General features: G+C 43.5%; 1 protein-coding gene across 1 annotated transcript in view; it reads right to left on the reverse strand.

Annotated features, from left to right (window-relative positions):
- laptm4b (lysosomal protein transmembrane 4 beta) overlaps positions 1 to 20,409 on the reverse strand; it is a 51,045-nt gene that overhangs the window by 16,517 nt on the left and 14,119 nt on the right. Inside the window, exons 4-5 of the mRNA XM_060824068.1 lie at positions 15,416 to 15,538; positions 10,418 to 10,516 (exon numbers count right to left, since the gene is read on the reverse strand). Of these exons, the coding sequence (XP_060680051.1) occupies positions 10,418 to 10,516; positions 15,416 to 15,538 (222 nt within the window). The remainder of the gene's footprint in view (positions 1 to 10,417; positions 10,517 to 15,415; positions 15,539 to 20,409) is intronic.

A 20,409-nucleotide genomic window follows, 5' to 3' on the forward strand; every position in this document is an offset into this window, starting at 1 on the left:
GTGAGTATAAGAGGTATAGTTAGTAAGTTTGCAGATGACACCAAAATTGGAGGTGTTAGTGGCCAACGAAGAAGGTTACCTCAGATTACAATGGGATCTTGATCAGACGGGCCAATGGGCTGTGGAGTGGCAGATGGAGTTTAGATAAATGCGCGGTGCTGCATTTTGGAAAAGCAAATAAGAGCAGGATTTATACACTTAATGGTAAGGTCCTAAGGTGTGTTGCTGAATAAAGAGAACCTTGGAGTGCAGGTTCATAGCTCCTTGAAAGTATAGTCATAGGTAGATAGGATAGTGAAGAAGGCATTTGGTATGCTTTCCTTTATTGGTCAGAGTATTGAGTACAGGAGTTGGGAGGTCATGTGACTGTGCAGGGCATTGGTTAGGCCCCTTTTGGAATATTCCGTGCAATTCTGGTCTCCTTCCTACCGGAAAGATGTTGTGAAATGTGAAAGGATTCGGAAAAGATTTACAAGGATGTTGCCAGGGTTGGAGGATTTGAGCTACAGGGAGGGGCTGAATTAGCTGGGGCTGTTTTCCCTGGAGCGTCAGAGGATGAGGGGTGGCCTTATAGAGGTTTATAAAATCATGAGGGGCATGGATAGGATAAATAGACAGTCTTTTCCCTCGGGTTGGGGAGTCCAGAACTAGAGGGCAGAGGTTTAGGGTGAGAGAGGAAAGATATAAAAGAAACCTAAGGGGCAACTTTTTCACACAGTGGGTGGTGCGTGTATGGAATGAGCTGCCAGAGGAAGTGGTGGAGGCTAGCACAATTACAACATTTAAAAGGCATCTGGATGGGTATATGAATAGAAACGATTTGGAGGGAAATGGGCCGGGTGATGGCAAATGGGACTAGATTTGGTTGAGAAAACAGGTTGGCATGGATGAGTTGGACTGAAGGGTCTGTTTCCATGCTGTATATCTCTATGAGTCTATGACTCTATTCTGTGACCCCTAGTTCTAGACTTCCCCAGCACTGGGAACATTCTTCATGCATCTGGCCTGTCCAGTCCCATCAGGATTTTATGCGTTTCTGTGAGATCCCACCTCATTTTCTAAATTCCAGTGAATACTAGTCCAGTCGATCCAGTCTTTCCTCATATGTCATTCCTGCCATCCCGGGAATCAGTCTGGTGTACCTTCACGTGGGCGGCACGGTGGCACAGTGGTTAGCACTGCTGCCTCACAGCGCCTGTGACCCGGGTTCAATTCCTGACTCAGGCGACTGACTGTGTGGAGTTTGCATGTTCTCCCTGTGTCTGCGTGGGTTTCCTCCGGGTGCTCTGGTTTCCTCCCACAGTCCAAAGATGTGCAGGTCAGGTGCATTGGCCATGCTAAATTGTGTTAGGTAAGGGGTAAATGTAGGGGTGTAGGTGGGTTATGCTTCGGCGGGTCGGTGTGGACTTGTTGGGCCGAAGGGCCTGTTTCCACGCTGTAAGTAATCTAATCTAATCTTCACTGGGCTCCCTCAATAGCAGGAATGTCCTTCCTCAGACTGGGAGATCAAAACTGCACACAATACTCAAGGTCTGCCTTCACCAAGGCCCCGTATGCTGTAACATGAACGTGACCTTTCTAGTCATGTGATAGAGACTCTGGTAGAAGATTGGAACTGGAGTCTGAAAAAATGACTTGAGGTCTGGTGAGAGATTATCAGAGCTGATGAACTCATAACGAAACCAAGGTTTATTCACATCTTTCTGTTGTAGACTAATTGGTAAAGATTGACTGCTTTCAGTTAGTCAACAATCCTTTTCTTGTATCATGAAACTAACTGTACACGAACAAGATGACCCTGATCTTTATCTAGCAATTCTTATTCTCCTATTAAGGGAATAGAAATTGGCTGTAAGTCAATCTTCAACAGACCATGAAAGATTTCTGCTGAAACTGGTCCCTTTTGCTTCACTGTGCATCCTCCTTCGGAACTGTATGAATTCTGTGATCTGCTTTCATTCCACTTTTCCATTGATTTTATTTTAAGAGTTCCACAAATTCAAAGCTTTCCATCTTGCATTCATCAGGGACAGAAGAAACCAATTGTACAAAAGGAACACCATTTTATACAGTAGGTAAAGAGAGTGCTGATTGGTTACACTGGATAGAGCTACAGCAGGAACTATTCACTGTCCATCGTAGCAGGTTAAACTCTGACCAGCAGGTAGACTTTGATTCTGTGAGCTCTTGTGTGGCTGAAGAGCCCAATCCAAGAGTCACATCTCCGAACACACATTTTATACTTTACAATATTGACACAATATTGACATAAACAGAAAGTGGGTCATAACATCAGTGCTTCACCAGAGGCTCACTGACAATGTTACCTGTTATGGTGACGAAATGTCTGAAAATGAACCTTCCAGCTCAGCGAGCAAACTTACATCCTCAACCTGAGCTACAAATCTTTTCCAAACTCATTGACATAGTATCTCCCTCGATGGCAAAGTTGCAAGATGTGAACAAATTCCTTTCCCGTCAGAGAGCCAGGTCCTGTGTGAGAATGTAGGTGGCATTTGCTGCACACAAATCACTCTGAGAGCCATCAGACCATAAGACATAAGAACATAATTAGGCCAATCAGCCCATCAAGTCTGCTCTGCCATTCAATGAGATTACAGCTGAACTTATAATCCTCAACTCCAATTTCCTACCTTTTCCCATAACCCTCAACTCCCCTTCCTGATTAAAAATCTGTCTGTCTCAGCCTTGAATGTACTTGATAACCTAACCTTGACAGCCCTTTGTGGTAACAAATTCCACAGATTAACTCCCCTCTGAGAGAACTGAAAATGTGTTGCTGGAAAAGCGCAGCAGGTCAGGCAGCATCCAAGGAGCAGGAGATTTGACGTTTCGGGCATAAGCCCTTATGCCTGCTCCTTGGATGCTGCCCGACCTGCTGCGCTTTTCCAGCAACACATTTTCAGCTCTGATCTCCAGCATCTGCAGACCTCACTTTCTCCTCCTCCCTGAAAGAACCCAACTATATTACAAGCAACTATGTTTTTGATTGCTAATCTTTCCGGGTTTGATTTTCAGCTCCACAGAGAAGTTTCGTTCTGCATAATTTTACAATCCCAGCACTGATGGATAAATCACTGCTACCATTTGATGTAGATTCCAATTTGTTAAAAGCATCGTAGTCAGTCAGACACCATTGATCTTTACATCCTGACACAAGAATATAATGACTGTAAGAGAGTCCAGTTACCCAGAGTAGAAAATACCTAAATCCAGCCAATGACAATATTATTCTATGGGACTGTGTTGACTCCAAGTCCTTTAACAGCAGCTTAATCCATTGACTGTTAATTTTTTTTGGCACCTTCTAATATTTATATATATATATAAATATTTTCAAATCCTAAAGAAGAAAATCCTCCTGTCATGACAGGTACGAAGAATAAAATTGCACTTTGTGTAAAGTAGGAAGCGACTCCAGTTCAAAATGCACAGAAAGGTATTCTTTGATCTGAGAAAGATGCAGTAGCATTTCTGGTCTGTTCCCATTCATAATCTGACAAGTGAAAGCACACCCATTCCAAGTCGCCCTCCCCGTTAATCTATCATCCCATTAAAAAAGGAATATTTGTTCATTTGTACTGGGCATTCACTCACATCAAAATCTAGTCAAACAGAAATCCACTTATGTGGGCTGTATGCCTGAGTGTAAAAGCAGGAGAGAGTGAGGACTGCAGATGCTGGAGATCAGAGCTGAGAGTGTAGTGCTGGAAAAGCACAGCAGGGCAGGCAGTATCTGAGGAGCAGGAGAGTTGACGTTTCTGGCATTGGCTCTTCATCAGGAATGTAGGTGGGGGTGGGGGTGGGGGGGTGGGGAGGGTAGGTGGGAAGGGGCTGAGAAATAATTAGGAGGGTGGGGATGGAGGTGGGGGGAGGTAGCTGGGAAGACAATAGGTAGATGCGGGGGGGCAGGGAGGTTGATAGTGCTAGGTCGGTGCGAATGTGGAGCAGATAGGTGGGAAGAAAGATGGACTGGTAGGACAGTTCAAGAGGGTGGTGCCAAGTTAGAGGGTTGGATCTGTGATGAGGTGGGTGAAGGGGAGATTTGGAAACTGGTGAAGGCTACGTTGATGCTGTGTGGTTGAAGGGTCCCAAGGCGGAAGATAAGGCGTTCTTCTTCCAGTTGTTGGATGACTAGGACTTGGCGGTGGAGGTGGACCAGGACTTGCATGTCCTTGGGGGAGTGGGAGGGGGGTTTGAAGTGGTAGAGTTGAGTGTAAAAGTACTCAGATATAGAGGAATATTCTGACTATGGAACATATAACTCTAAAATTGTTTTATTTGGGTGGGAGAATATTCAGAAATAATATGTGAATTTGCATAAGGAATGATTAAAGGATAGGAGCTCGGAGAGGTGTGCCATTCAGTGTAACTTGTCGATTATAAGTATTTAGTTGAATGCATGTAGTGGGCACCAACCAGGGAATCATTTGTGAACCTATTCAGAGGGGCAAGATTGAAGCCATGGTACTTGGTTAAGGAGGTGTTACTTTATAATGGGCATCTCTCGTACATTAGTGCTTACAAGAGATAATAAAGATTGGAGTAAAAAGTGAGGTCTGCAGATGCTGGAGATCAGAGCTGAAAATGTGTTGCTGGTTAAAGCACAGCAGGTTAGGCAGCATCCAAGGAACAGGAAATTCGACGTTTCGGGCCAGAGCCCTTCATCAGGATGGGTTCTGAAGATGAGGCATCTTGGAATTCTTCTCGAACTAGGGGTGGGGTATTATAGTTTAAAAACAAAGGGCCGCCCATTTAAAACAGAGATGAGGAAACATTATTTTCTCTCAGAAGGTTGTGAGTCTTTGGGATTCCAAAAGATATTGATGCAGAATCTCTAAATACTTTTAAGGCAGAGATAGTCAGAATCTCAGGAATGAAAGATGAATATGTCAGAATGTAGAGTTGAGATTAAAATCAGACCAACCACGGTCTTGTTAAATGGTGGAGAAGACTCGAAGGGCCAAGGGGCTGACTATTGTTCCTTGTTTGTGTGTAACATCAACCTTGTTCCTCTCTCTGTAGACTGAGAGTTCCTTCAGCATTCTGAATTGCTCTTCAGGTCTTAATTATGGTCTTAATTTGGTAAGAATATTACAAATGTCCAGTTCAGAAACCACTAAATATCACATAATGTTCAATCGATCATCCCTATTGTGTTCTTATTTTTTAAACACCAAAATCCTTCTCTTCCCCACACATTTGCTCCCCCCTTTTTAAAAGGCGCTAATAACTACCTGGGTTCAGTGTCAAACAAACTGAGCACTATAAAAATGTTGGTATTTTGTTTTGTTTGAAACTTGTCAAGACCATAAGTCAGAGGAGCAGAAATTAGGCCATTCAGCCCATCAGATCTGCTCTGCCATTCAATCATGGCTGATATTTTTCTCAACCCCATTCTCCTGCCTTCTCCCAATAACCCTCGATCCCCTTGATACTCAAGAAGCTATCTATCTCCGTCTTAGTTATACTGAATGACCTGGCCTCCACAGCCTTCTGTGGAATGAATTCCATAGATTGACCACTCTCTGGCTGAAGAAGTTTCTCCTTATCTATATTCTAAAAGGTCTTCCCTTTACTCTAAGGCTGTGCCCTAGGGTCCTTTTCTCTCTACCAATGGAAACATCTTCCCAACACGGTTATGGAGTGGCATGGTGGCTCAGTGTTAGCACTGCTGCCTCACAGCATCAGGGACATGGGTTTGATTACAACCCTGGACAACTGTCTGTGTGGAGTTTGCACATTCTTCCGTGTCTGCGCAGGTTTCCTCCGGGTGCTCCTGTTTCCTCCCACAATCCAAAGATATGCAGGTTAGGTGAATTAGCCATGATAAATTGCCCATAGTGTTCAGGGATGTGCAGGTTAGGTGCATTAGTCAGGGGAAATGTAAAATAATAGGACAGAAAAATGGGTCTTTGGAGGGTCAGTGTGGACTTGTTCGGCCAAAATGGCCTGTTTCCGCACTGTAGGGATTCTAAGTTCTAATTTTTAAAAAAATACTCTGTCCAGGCTATTCTGTATGTTACAGTTAGATCTCCCCTCATCCTTCTAAACTCCATCAAGTATCAACCCAGAGTCTTCATATGTTAAGCTTTTCATTCCTGGGACCATTCTCGTGAACCTCCTCTGAACACAGTGCAGGGCCAGTACATCCTTCCTGAGATATGGGGCCCAAAACCGCACACAATACTCCAAATGTGGCCTGACCAGAGTGATATGGAGTCTCAGAAGTACATCCCTGCTTTTATATTCAAGTCCTCTCAAAATAAATGCCTTCATTGCATTTACATTCCTTACTACTGACTCAACCTGCAAGTTGACCTTGAGAGAATCCTGAACTAGAACTCCCAAGTCTCTTTGCACTTCAGATTTCTGAATTTTCTCCCCATTTAGAAAATAGTCCATGCCTCCATACTGGGAGAAAGGGAGGACTGCAGATGCTGGAGATTAGATTTGAGAGTGTGGTGCTGGAAAAGCACAGCAGGTCAGGCAGCATCTGAGGAGCAGGAGAATTGACGTTTCGGGGATAAGCCCTTCATCAGGAATGAGGCTTCACTGTCGACTCATGCTTCTATTCTTCCGAACAGCTTGCATGATCTCACATTTTCCCACATTGTATTCCATCTGCCCTATCTTTGCCCACTCTCCAAACCTGTCCAAAGCCTTCTGCAGCCTCCCCACTCATATATTTTAGTTTTAGACTCAATATCTAATTTGAAGCACCTACTTCTATCTACATTTTGAGTAATCTTCAAAATTTTGGGTTATGTCTCACCTCCATCATCTTTCCCCTAATCAAAGAAAACCAACGCAGAGAGTTTTGTCTCAATATTATAATCTCAGACATTGGAATTGCTTGAGTCAAACCTTCCCAATGCAATATTTTCTTCAGCAGATAAAAGTCTGGCTGTCTTATCAACACTTATGCAATGCTAGAATAACTTTCTTCAGACTGCGATAAGTGACCTTGTGGTGGATCTCTGTAGTCAGTCAACACTGGCAACATCTGGTCCAATATATCCACTGGATAGCAGCTAACCACCACCTTCTCCTTCTCTTACAGTTCGACTTAAATGTTTGCCTAGCCACATATCGAGAGTGTGTTGCTGGAAAAGCACAGCAGGTCAGGCAACATCCAAGGAGCAGGAGAATCGACATTTCAGGCATAAGCCCTTCATCGGGAAGGGGCCTAGCCACATCCTTATTATGGATTAAACAAAGGAATGTTTTTATACGCATCAAGATCTAGTCAGACAGAAATCCACTTATTTGGTCCATATATCAAAGCAGTCGAAAGGCACATAGATTGGTGCCGTCAACGAAATCTGCTAAATGTCAATTGTATATCCACCAGTGCTGCAGTTCCTCAGTACTGCAGGGGCAGAGTTCTGCAGATTATGTACCCATGTCCGAGAGTGAGTCTTACATTCACAATGCTCTGATAATGGGGCATCAGAGCTGGGTCAAAGCTCAGACAATGAATGAGAAATGATACCTCAGGTAATCTCTGTCCTGTATGTAGTAACAGGAAAAGGTCACAAGTGAATCAGAAAAGTACCGGATGTACTTGAAAGCTTCGACACATGTTGCACTATCACTTTCTGATCAGAGGCAGAGAAGTGTTATAGATTAAGGGCAGCACGGTGGCTCAGTGGTTAGCATGGCCGCCTCACACCGACAGGGACCCAGGTTTAATTCCAACCTTGGACCACTGTCTGTGCGGAGTTTGCACATTCTCCCCATGTCTGCATGAGTTTCCTCTGGGTGCTCCAGTTTCCCCCCACAGTCCAAACTTGTGCTGGTTAAGGTGGATTGGCCACGGGAAATGTAGGTTTACAGGGATAATGGAGCAGGGTTGGATCTGACTGGAATGTTCTTCAGAGGGTCAGTGTGGACTCAATGGGTCGACTGGCCTGCTTCCACACTGTGGGGTTTCTATGAATCTGAGTCATACAGCATGGAAACAGACCCTTCGGCCCAACCAGTCTATGCTGACCATAATCCAAACCAAACCAGTCCCACCCTGCCTGCTATACCCCTCTGAACATTTCTTATTCATGAACTTTTCCAAATGTCTTTGTGATGTTGTAACTGTTGCCAATGCTTCCGATTTGTCTTTCCCTATCAGCTATAGCTAAGACTCTTCAACCAGTGTATGAATCTGAGGGTCTAAATTTTCTGATTATTTATTATGATTATTTATTCTGATTTTATTTAATATGATCTCTGCTTTCACCAGCTTTCCCTTGAAATCCAGCTGTGTGGCTAGTTATGCGTGGTAAACAAATCGAGGCAAATGGTACGGGATACATCTGATTATGAAACACAGTTAAAATCTGCAAATGTCCATAGAAACCAAAATAGCCTTTTTACAATTCTATTGTATGAGATTAGGTGTCAAGACAGACTCTCTACATTGGTTTGCTTTCGTTAGGGGAAAGATGATGGAGGTGAAATTTTGGAGCTTTCTCAGAAATGTAGACAGAAGTAGGTGCTTCAAATTAGATATTGAGCCCAAAACTAAAACATACAAGTGGGGAAGCTGCACCCACCACTTCCTCTGGACGAACAACTCTGTATTAAAAAAACTGTCCCTATGTCTTTTTAAAATACTTCTCCTCTCACCTTAAAGTGTGCCCCTCGGTTTGAAATTCATTGTAACTGAAATTAAAATTTAATGTTCCAGTACAGATGGAGGCCATTTGACCCATCTTGCCTGTGACTGCTCTCAAAATGAGTAACGCACCTCATGCCTCTGCTCAGCCATCCTTATCAGGCAATAAGGAAGCCCGAGATTGAACCTGTCTCTGCATTCCAGATTCTAACTACTTGCTGTGTGAGAATACATCCCCCTATGTTACAATTTCCTTCTTTTATTTCTTAAATCTGCATTCTCTTTGTCCTGTTCCTTTCACCCATGAGAACCATTTCTCCCTATCTACTCCGTCGATAGGAGTAAACGATAGGTGATTGGGAATAAAGTCTAAAGCGAGAGAAAAACAGATGGATAGACAAAGGAATGGATAACCATGTGGCCGGTAGGCTGAGTAGCTGTTAGTGGAGACTGTTAGTGGCTAACAATGGGTTTTGTGTAATGGCAGACAATGTGATTTGTGGGGTAGGTGGCTGGGACATGGGAAAGCTCAAGCCCTGAAATTATTGAACTTGATATTGAGTCCAGAGGGCTGCAGGGTCCCCAAGCAGAAGATGAGGTGCTGTTCTTCCAGCTTGCTGTGAGCTTCACTGGAACACTGCAGCAAGCCTGAGACAGAGATGTTGGCCAGGGAACAGGGTGGTGTGTTGGAGTAGCAGACAACTGGAAGCTCAGGTCCGTTTTTGCGAGCAGAACGTACTTATTCTGTGAAGCAGTCACCCAGTCTACACTTCATGTAGAGGAGACCACATTGTGAGCAGCGAATGCAGTAGACTCAATTGTGAGAAGCGCAAGTAAAGTGCTTCTTCACCTGGAAGGTGTGTTAGAGCCCTTGGATGCTGGGGAGGGAGGAGGGAAATGTGCAGGTGCTCCATCTTTTGCGGTTGCAAGGAAGGTGCTGTGGGACTGAAGGCAGAGGTGAATTGTTGTTGGGAGTGAAGGAAAAGTGAACCATCCAAGATGCAAGAAGGATGGTCCAGATGGTGGGGATGTTCAGAATCAGGTATCATAGTTTAAGGGTAAGGATTAAACATTTCAGGATTGTGATGAGGAAAGATTTCTTCACCTAGGGACTGAGAGTCTACGGAATTCATTTTACCACAAGAAGTGGTCAAGCCAAAACATTTTATTTTCAAGAAGGAGGTAGATATAGTTCGCCTGGCTAAAGGAATCAAGGGATATGGAGGACGGTGGGATTAGGGATTGAGTTTGATGGTCGATTATGATCATATTGAATGGCCAAGCAGGCTTGAAGGGCCAAATGGCCTACTCCTGCTCCTATCTCCTATGTTTCTCTAAAGTTCCACATCCCTGGAACCTTTCTCAAAAACCTTTTCTGCATCCTCTCTCATGCCTTCATAGCTTTTAATTAATCACATAAGTTAATATTTGGTAATCACAGCAAGTGGTTTGAGAATGTGTGTAGCAGCCAGCTAATGTTCCTTCTTAGAGCTGAAATCAGCACATTGCCTCTTGAATGCGTGTTTTACAAATTTCTGCAGGTGGAATTGTTCAATTTTTAGCTTTTTCCATGATATTTTTGGCTGGATTATGTTGCTAAAAGATTACTTCCTGGAAAATTAAAGTATGAGTCATTTATGAAAATGATGGATTAAAATGAAAAAGGTAACAGTCACCGTCAATGGTGTACTTGAAGGCCTGAGTCAGGATAGGGAGCATCAATCACATATCATTGTTATAGCTCATACAGTCACTCTGATAAATGAAGAGGCTCAAGCTTACCTTAAAGGCCAGAATGATGCCAATGAAGGAAAGAACAACAAACACCAGACACGTTGGGTTCATTGACATAAGGTGCTCCTTGTAGGGGATATTAGCAGGCTGCGAAAAAGGAATGTGAAAAATAAATGCTCACAGAGCTGCCTCTAGAGTGGCATATCCAAAACGTGGACAGCACAGAAACAGACCATGAGGCAAACTGATCTATACTGGTGTTTCCACAGCTCCTTATCCCTCTCCCACCAACCTGGAAAGTGAGATAGTGTGAATGAGCTAAAGAGCTTTATCTGTGCTATATAACTCTATGACCTAACCAATCCTTACCAATCTGACCTACCCTACTCTTACCAATATGACCTGACCTAACCTTATCAATATGAGTTAACTTACCCTTACCAATCTTACCTAACCTACCTTTACTAATCTGACCTAACCTACTTTACTAATCTGACTTGACTGACTTTTACCAATATGACCTAACTTACCCTTACCAATATGCCCTGACCTACTCTTACCAATATGACCTGATCTACCATTACTAATCTGATCTAACCCACCCTTACCAATATGACCTGACCTACCCTTTCCAATATGACCTAAATTACCCTTACCAATCCAACCTGACCTACCATTATCAATCTGACCTAACCTACCGTTACCAATCTGACCTAATGTAGCTTTACCAATATGACCTATCTACCCTTACTAAACTGACCTAACGGACTTTTACCAATCTGACCTGACCTACCCATATCAATATGACCTAACCTACCCTTACCAATCTGACCTGACCAACCCATACCAATCTGACCTAACCTCGCTTTACCAATCTGACCTAACCTACCCTTACCAATCTGACCAGACCTACACTTACCAATATGACCTGACCTACCATTATCAATATGACCTGACCTACCCTTACGAATCTGACCTAACGTAACCTATCCTTACCAATACGACCAAACCTACCCTTGCCAATATGACCTGACCTACCCTTACCAATATGACCTAACACACCCTTACCAATCTGACCTAACCTACCCTTACCAATATAACATGACCTACCTTTTCATTCCCCCTCACATGTTTATCAATTTCTCCTTAAATGCATTTAATATTACCTACTTTTAACAAATTCTTTCGGATAATGACTTCCACATTCTCACCACTCAGTGGGCAAAGGCCTTTGCCCCTTTTTTCAATTCATTCTTGTGCATCGCTGCCCAACCCTGGTTACCCTGTGAAGGAAGTGGTGAGTTGCCTTTTTGATTGTAACTCAGTAGCTCACTACACAATTTTAGATGGCTATTAAGGGTCAACCACATTGCTATGGGTCTGGAGTCACGTTGAAGGCCAGATTGGGTAAGGACAGCAGATTAGGTCTTCCAAAGTGAGTTAATGAACCAGTTGGGTTTCTATAACAATTGATGGTAGCTCCATGTTTGCTATGACTAAGTTTACTTATAATGATCAAAGTGAAACTTAAGTGTGACTGGGACTGGTTTTGCATTCCAGGTTTTATTCATTAAATATAAACTTCGGCAACTATCAGTTTGGGATTTCAGCCTGCATTGCCATAGCATTAGCCTCAGCCCCCAGATTACTGAAGCTTTGATTATGTCATTCTGCTACCATAGAATATAGAACAGTACAGCACAGGAACAGGCCCTTCGGCCCAACATGTTTGTGCTGATCATGACGCCATTCCAAACTAATCCTATCTGCTGCACACGGTCTGTACCCTCTACTCGCTGCCTGTTCATGTGTCTGCCTAAATGCCTCTTAAACATTGCTACTGTATCTGCTTCTACCATCTTCTCTGGCAGTATGTTCCAGGCACATTCCACCCACTATGTATTAAAAACACTTGTCACTCATATGTCCTTTAAACTTTGCCCCCCTTTTCCACCATCCCCCCCCCCACCCCCCCCACCCCCAACTCCACTTTCAACCTTTACCCCTTAGTATTTGACATTTCCATCCTGGGGAAAAAGATTCTAACTTTCCTCTCTATCCATGCATCTCATAATTTTATAGACAGGTCGCCTCTCCGCCTAGAGTCATAGAGTCATAGAGATGTACAGCATGGAAACAGACCCTTCGGTCCAACTCGTCTATGCCGACCAGATATCCCAACCCAATCTAATCCCATCTGCCAGCACCTGGCCCATATCCCTCCAAACCCTTCCTTTCCATATACCTATCCAGATGCCTTTTAAATGTTGCAATTGTACTAGCCTCCACCACTTCCTCTGGCAGCTTATTCAATACACATACCACCCTCTGCGTGAAAAAGTTGCCCCTGAGGTCTCTTTTATATATTTCCCCTGTCACCCTAAGCCTATGCCCTCTAGTTCTGGGCTCCCCCACCCCAGGGAAAAGACTTTGTCTATTTATCCTATCCATGCTCCTCATGATTTTATAAACCTCTATAAGGTCACCTCTCAGCCTCTGACGCTCCAGGGAAAACAGCCCCAGCCTATTCAACCTCTCTATACAGCACAAATCCTCCAATCCTGGCAACATCCTCGTAAATCTTTTCTGAACCCTTTCATGTTTCATAATATCTTTCTGATAGGAAGGAGACCAGAATTGCACGTAACATTCCAACAGTGGCCTAACCAATGTCCAGTATAGCCGCAACATGACCTCCCAACTCCTGTACTAATACTCTGACCAATAAGTGAAAGCATACCAAACGCCTTCTTCACTATCCTATCTACCTGCGACTCTACTTTCAAGGAGCTATGTACCTGCACTCCAAGGTGTCTTTGTTCAGCAACACTCCCTAGGACCTTACCATTAAGTGTATAAGTCATGGAGTCATATAGTCATATAGTACGGAAACAGACAATTCTGATCAACTCACCCATGTTGACCAAGTTTCCCAAACTAACCTAGTCCCACTTGTCTGCATTTAGCCCATATCTCCCTAAACCTTTTCTATTCTTGCACCTGTCCAAAGGTCCTTTAAATGTTGTAACTATATCTGCATCTACGACTTGCTCTGGTTCATTCCCTGTACCCACCATCCACTGTATGAAAGAGTTGCCCCTCAGGTCCCTTTTAAATCTTTCTCTTCTCACTTTAAAAGTATGTCTCTAGTTTTGAATTCCCCCAACCTAGGAAAAAGACCTTTTGCTGTTCCCTTTATCTGTGGCCCTAATGACTTTATAACCCTTTATAAGGTCACCACTCAACCTCCAGCCTCTCATTATAACTCAAACTCTCCAGTCCCAGTAACATCCTTGTAAATATTTTCTGCACCCTCTCCAATTTAAGAATGTCTTTCCTATAGCAGGGTGACCAGAACTGGACACAGTACTCCAAAAATGGCCTTATCAACATTCACTATAATCACAACATGATGTCCCAACTCTTATACTCAATGGTCTGAGCAATGAAGGCAAGCATGCTAAACCAATCTACCTGTGATGTAAGTTTCAAGGAACTATATACTTGAATTCCTAGTCTCTCTGTTCTGAACATTCCCCAGGGCACTATCGTTAACTGCATAAAACCTGCCCTGTTTGCCTTATAAGAATGCAACACTTTGCATTTATTCAAATTAAACTCCATCTGCCACTCCTCGGCCTATTGGCTCGGCTATCCAAATCATTTATGTAAATGGAAACAACAGTAGACCCAGCACCAATCCCTGCAGAACTCCATTGTCACAGGCCTTGAGTCTGAAAAATGAACTCCACCACTACCCTCTGTCTCCTACCATCAAGCCAATTTGTATCCAATTGGCAAGCTCTCCCTTGATCCCATATGATCTAACCTTACTAACCAGTCTGCCGAGCAGAACCTTGTCAAAGGCCCTGCTCAGATCTGTGTAGACAACATCTACTGCTCTGCTCTCATCAATTTCTTGGTGACATCCTCAAATAAAAAAATCAATCAAGTTTGTGAGACGCGATTTCCCATGCACAAAGCCATGATGACTATCCCAAATTAGTCCTTGCCTTTCGAAATGCATATAAATCCTGTTTTTTGGAATCCTCTTCAACAACTTACCCACCACTGATGTCAGACTCACTGGGCTGTGGTGCCCTGGTTTCTCCTTGCAGACTTTCTTAAATAAAGACACGACATAGTGTTCAGGGATGTGCAGTTTAGGTGGATTGTCCATGTTAAATTGCCCAAAATGTCCAGGGATGTGCAAGTTGGGTGGATTATCCATGGGAAATGCAAGGTTACAGGGATAGCGAGGGTGGATCTGGGTGGGATGCTATTCAGAGGGTCGGTGTGGATTTGAAGGGCTGAATGGCCTGCTTCCACACTGAAGGGATTCTATGATTTTATAATTAACCAGCCTCCAGTCTTCAGGCACCTCAGCTATGGCTGTACATGGTACAAATAGCTCTGCTGGACACCCTGCAATCTTTTTCCAAGCTTCCCACAACATTCTGGGATACACTTGATCAGATCCCAGGGACTTATCACATGAACCTCCCCAACACTCCTCCGACTCACTCCAACTACTTTATCCTTCTGTTCTTTCACAGGGGCAGGAGTAGGCCATTCTGCCCTTCATGCCTGTTTCATCATTCCATATGTACACAGCTGATCATCCAACTCAGTCCCTGCTCCTGCTTTCCTTAATTTCCAGGGCTCTTTCTTGTTTAGAAATAGATATCAACCTACATTTTGAGATTAATCCATATTGCTTTTGGAGGCAATGCAGTGCTGAGCCATCAGAATGACATCGAGGCTGAACAGGTTAAATTACCGAGACTGATTGGACAGACTCGGTCACTCTGCACTGGAGTAAAATAGTTTAGGGAACGTGGTGATCGAACTTTGTTGTTTAGAATGGACAAAGACTTTGGTAGGATGAATGTGGACTGAGTTGGATGACCAGACATGTTCATACTGAATGGTGGAGCAGGCTCAAGGGGTTGAATGGCCTACTCCTGCTCCTATCTTGTATGTTTAAGGACATTATAATCTGGTCTTGCATTATTATATGATTTTACAACATTGTACATTTCATACCAGTTGTCGCAGGTAGTCTTGAATAGAGTTTGGATAGATGACCACACTGATGGCTACAAGAGTATTGAGGGCAAAGTCAAAGATCTGGTAACAGAAGAATGGGACAATCCATGCACTGAGTTGCTGAAAGACAAAGAAGAAGCAAAAAAAATGTTAAGTTTTGCAAAACTGAGAGAGTGACACAGACACTGTATTTACACTAGAATATGACACCTTTATATCAGTATCCTGATAGGATTGGCCAGGCACCACAGTTGCCCCTTCAAGAATGTACCCCTGATCAACACGGGTGACACTGGCGAAGGATTAGTGTTTCTTTAACTCATCTGTAAATGAGAGTAGGGTGCTGGAAAAGCAAAGCAGGTCAGGCAGCATCCAAGGAGCAGGAAAATTGACGTTTCATTCCTGATGAGGGGCTTATGCGAGAAACGTCGACTCTCCTGCTCCTCGGATGCTGCCTGCCCTGCTGTGCTTTTCCAGCATCCCACTCTCGACTCTGATCTGCAGCATCTGCAGTTCTCACTTTCTCCTCTGCTGTAAATGCCCTGAAACTGAGTGGCTTGCTCAGCACTAACTGGTTACGAATCAAAAATTAACAGTTAAGGGTCAGCCACGTTACTGGAGTTATATAAATAACCAGACCAGGTAATAATGGTAAACTGACTTTGCTAGGGGACATTAATTAACAAAATGAATTTTTACAACAGCTGATGAGAGCTTCATGATTGAGATGATGTTTTTGAATAAACTGCCCTGTTGGGAGTTGAAGCCTATTTGCCAGGCCATCACTCTGGGCCTCTGAAGGTCTATTCTAGTGACATGCTCAGTACCACATATACTCGAGTAATAGCCAATCTCATGTCAATGTCGACCCCCTATGTTTGGCCAAATAATCTGGAATTTTCCATACATCTCGTGTAAACGTCGACCCTAGTTATTCATAGATAACAGATCGATGTTTATGAGTCCATGTGCTGGCCATCACATTCCCACTTCAGTTTTTCAGTCTCTCAGTTGTTCCGCTCTGCGCCTAGTCTTCCAGTCTGCTGGCTGTTGTGTTCCGCTCTGGGTTTTCAGAATGACCATAATTCAATTTTTTTTCATTAATTCGTTTAGAGATCAGTTGGGCTCCTGCTAATGATACTTTTGACAGGCATGAATTTCAGCCCCGCAAAAGCAGTATCCATGCAATAGTCAACCCCATAAAATAAACCTTAGAAATTACTCAAAACATTCAACTAGGGGTGGCACGGAGGCTCAGTGGTTAGCACTGCTGCCTCACAGCACCAGGGTCCCAGGTTCGATGCCAGCCTTGAGTAACTGTCTGTGTGGAGTTTGCACATTCTCCCCATGTCTGTGTGGGTTTCCTCTGGTTTCCTCCCACAGTCCAAAGATGTGCAGGTCAGGTGAATTGGCCAAGCTAAATTGCCCATAGTGCGAGGTGGGTCAAGGGTAAATATTAGGGTCTGGGTGGGTTACTCTTCGGAGGGTCAGGTTGGGCTGAAGGGCCTGTTTCCACACTGTAGGGAATCTAATCTAAACTATTATTTAAGTATATATCACCATCTCATCCAAATGCAAGAAAGGGGAGCTCATAGTTTAGTCAGATATTTTTCCTTGTGTTTCCCTTGTCTTTGCATTGTAACTTGTTGAGAGTGTGGGCTGATAAGAATGGGGAATGTGGCAGTGGGACGGAGATGAATGGTGGGATCAACAGCCCGTCTACCCAACAAATAATATTTCAGGATTGTGAAAAAAACTTCAGCTGGCTAAGCAGCATCTGTGCATTCAGACAGAGAGAGTGGATTAACATTTCAAGTCAATGACCTTTCATCAAAGCTAGCGACAGTTAGAGATCCAGCAGGTTTCAGGCAAGGGGTTGGATGGGACAAGAACAAAATGGTCATGTGACGTAGTGATAGACTCAGTATGGATGAAAGATCATCAAACTGAAATGTTAATGCTCCTTCTCTCTTCACAGAGGTTGCATGATCAGCTGAGTATTTTTTGTATTTTCTGTTTTTATTTACAAAAACTGGGCTGTTAGGGTGGAAGGGACATGTTTGTAATGTATATCTTTTAAAGAAATGCTTATCAGCCTGTGTAAAGATTGGATCCAGTTCTATCCTTTACCGCCCCTAACTTTCTGGTGTATAACAGCGGTGAAAGAGTCTTCTTGCATTTTCTGATTCTATTTCCATGATACACAGTATTTTGGATTTTGCTTTAAGATTTGTCTGACGCTGATTTAATAATGCATGAAGTCCAACAAAAAAATAATAGAATTGGCTGGGAGTGAATAGTAAGTCAATGGAGATTTGGAATGCAAACAGAAATTGCTGCAGAGTTAACTAATGACTCTTCCTAAGAATAGATGAGGATCTGGAATAGATAGATATACTATTACACCCAAAGCATTGAATCTATCTGTCACTTTTAAGTAGCAGAAAATGTAACTTTGTTTTCTTGCCATCTCATTGACAAATCATGGAGAAAATGCATTCCAAAGCAATTTACAAATTCAGATTGAAGCACTTTTAGTCAGTCACCACATCATAAAACATTAAACATCAAAATGCACAAAACAGGAATCATGAATCCTAGCCATTAACAGTGCCATTAATACAATTGGCACCACATCCCCACCCTTCACTACTGACATTCAGTAGACGCACTGCAGAAATTCACTCAAGTTTCTTGGACAGCAGCAGTCACATGGGAACACCACCCCCTGCAAGTTCCCCTCCAAGCCACTCACCATCCTGACTTGGAAATATATTTGCTGTTCTTTCAATAACACTGGGTCAAAATCCTGGAATTCCATCCCTAAGGGCATTGTGGGTCTGTCTACAGAATATAGACTTCAGGAGTTCAAGAAGGTTTAAAAACTGGGTTGTTTGGTGGGAGGGACATGTTTTTGATCTATATATCTTTAAAGAAATACTTATAAGCCTGTGTAAAGATTGGGTCCAGTTCTATCCTTCACTCCTTGCTTTCTGAGGACACCTTCTTGAGGGCATCTAGGAATGAGCAATAAATATTGGCCCAGCCAACGATGCCCACATCCCACAAGTGAATTTTAAAAATGAGCTGCTCTACACGGCTAACCATGAGAACAAACTGGTGCTCCAGATTTTGTGGCAATGACGAGAGTGAATTTTACAGTCATTATTCACCTGAAACTGTCAGCAATTACTGGGGTCTACATGAGAACTGTTAAACATAAAAATCCAGAGCTATTGGAAGCTCATAGAATCAGAAACCACTGAACTGAGTTGATTTTTCCCATGTTACAGTATTATTCTTTGTTGTCACAAACAAGAACTTGGACTTCACTTGCTCAAGTCAGAAAGGTTAGAGAATTTAAAGCCATCTTGAAACTGCTGAACAACTATTAACACCAAGCCACTCATTTTCCCTTTATTCATTCAGGGGATGTGGGTGTCACTGGCTAGGCCAGCATTTAGTGCCCTTTCTCAGCTGACCAGGGAGAGAGTTAAGAGTCAACTACATTGCTGTGAAAATTTCCTAAAGTACATGAGTGAATCAGCTTAGTTTTTACAACAACTGACAGCGGTTACAGGGTCACCCTTAGGTCACTAAATTTTTATTGAAATCACATTTAAGATGGCGGCTCCTCAACCTGCAGCTAATCCATTCCCTCCTCATTTTGCATTTTCCTTTTTCCCTTCTTCCTCTGTCTTTTATTTTAAGTTTCTTTCAGTGTTTTTGAAAAAACTTGCCTTGGAGCAGCAATTGGAGTTGATATGTGTGGTGCTGGAAAAGCACAGCAGGTCAGGCAGTATCCGAGGAGCAGGAGAATCGACGTTTCAGACAAGAGCCCTTTATCAGAAATGTGGGGTGGGGGGGGGAGCTGAGAGATAAATACGAAGGTGGAGGTGGGGCTGGGGGGAAGGTAGCTGGGAATGCGATAGACAGACGAAGGTGGGGGGATGACAGTGATAGATCAGAGCGGAGGGTGGAGCAGATGGGTGGGAAGGAAGATAGACAGGTAGGACAGTTCAAGAGGGCGGTGCTGAGTTTGAGTGTTGGATCTGGGATGAGGTGGGGGAGGGGAAATGAGGATACTGGTGAAATCGATATGTCACGTGGTTGGAGGGTCCCAAGGCAGAAGGTGAGGCGTCGGGTGGGTTGGATTAGGCGATGGAGGAGGTCCAGGTCTTGCATGTCCTTGGCAGGGTGGGAGGGGGAGTTGAAGTGGTCAGCTGCAGGGCAGTGGAGGCGTTTGGTGCGGGTGTCCCAGAGATGCAGAGCAGGCTAGAGGCTCATGTGGAGCAGGGACAGGACTGAAGATCCGGAGCAGAGCGGGGATGTTCGGAGGGCCCCTGAGCAGAGTGGGGACGGTTTTTGGACTGGGGACAGGGTGGGCTGTCAGTGGTTTGTGAGCCTGGTCAGACCACATGTGGAAGCCCCTTGTGCTGATCTACTATTGGCCCTTTACACAAAGACTGCAATGTTTATCTTTTTAACATTATTTCTTATTTTTCTAACTTATACTATGAATCACAGTAAGGTAATGTAACCTCTTTTCCTTTATTTTTCTATTTCTGTTGAGGGCCATTTTCTACCTAAGATGGCACCATATAGGCAATATTGTAAACTTTTTACAGTACTCCTGTACTTGAGTCCATGGGACAATAAAGGAAATTCTAATTCATTTCCAATTACTCCAAGTGGGATTTGAACCCATGGTCCCCAGGACATTTTCCTGAGGCTCTGAATTGTTAGACAGTCAGATGACCACTATGCTGCCATTCCCTCAGCTATGCTAAATGGGTAGCAAGCTGTCTCCTTCAAATGGGAATAGTGTCACTGAAAAAACAATGAAGAAGCAAATCTGGAAAGAGTGAAGATCTTTTTATTATGCCACCTCACTCACATCAGGAGGGTAATTGCAACAGGCAAGCTGTTAGACAGCTATCTTCTCCAACGCAATCCTAGCCCTTATTGAATGGCCTCACTCACATGCCACC

Source organism: Hemiscyllium ocellatum, chromosome 4 (genome assembly GCF_020745735.1).
Source record: "Hemiscyllium ocellatum isolate sHemOce1 chromosome 4, sHemOce1.pat.X.cur, whole genome shotgun sequence".
Classification (NCBI taxonomy): domain Eukaryota; kingdom Metazoa; phylum Chordata; class Chondrichthyes; order Orectolobiformes; family Hemiscylliidae; genus Hemiscyllium; species Hemiscyllium ocellatum.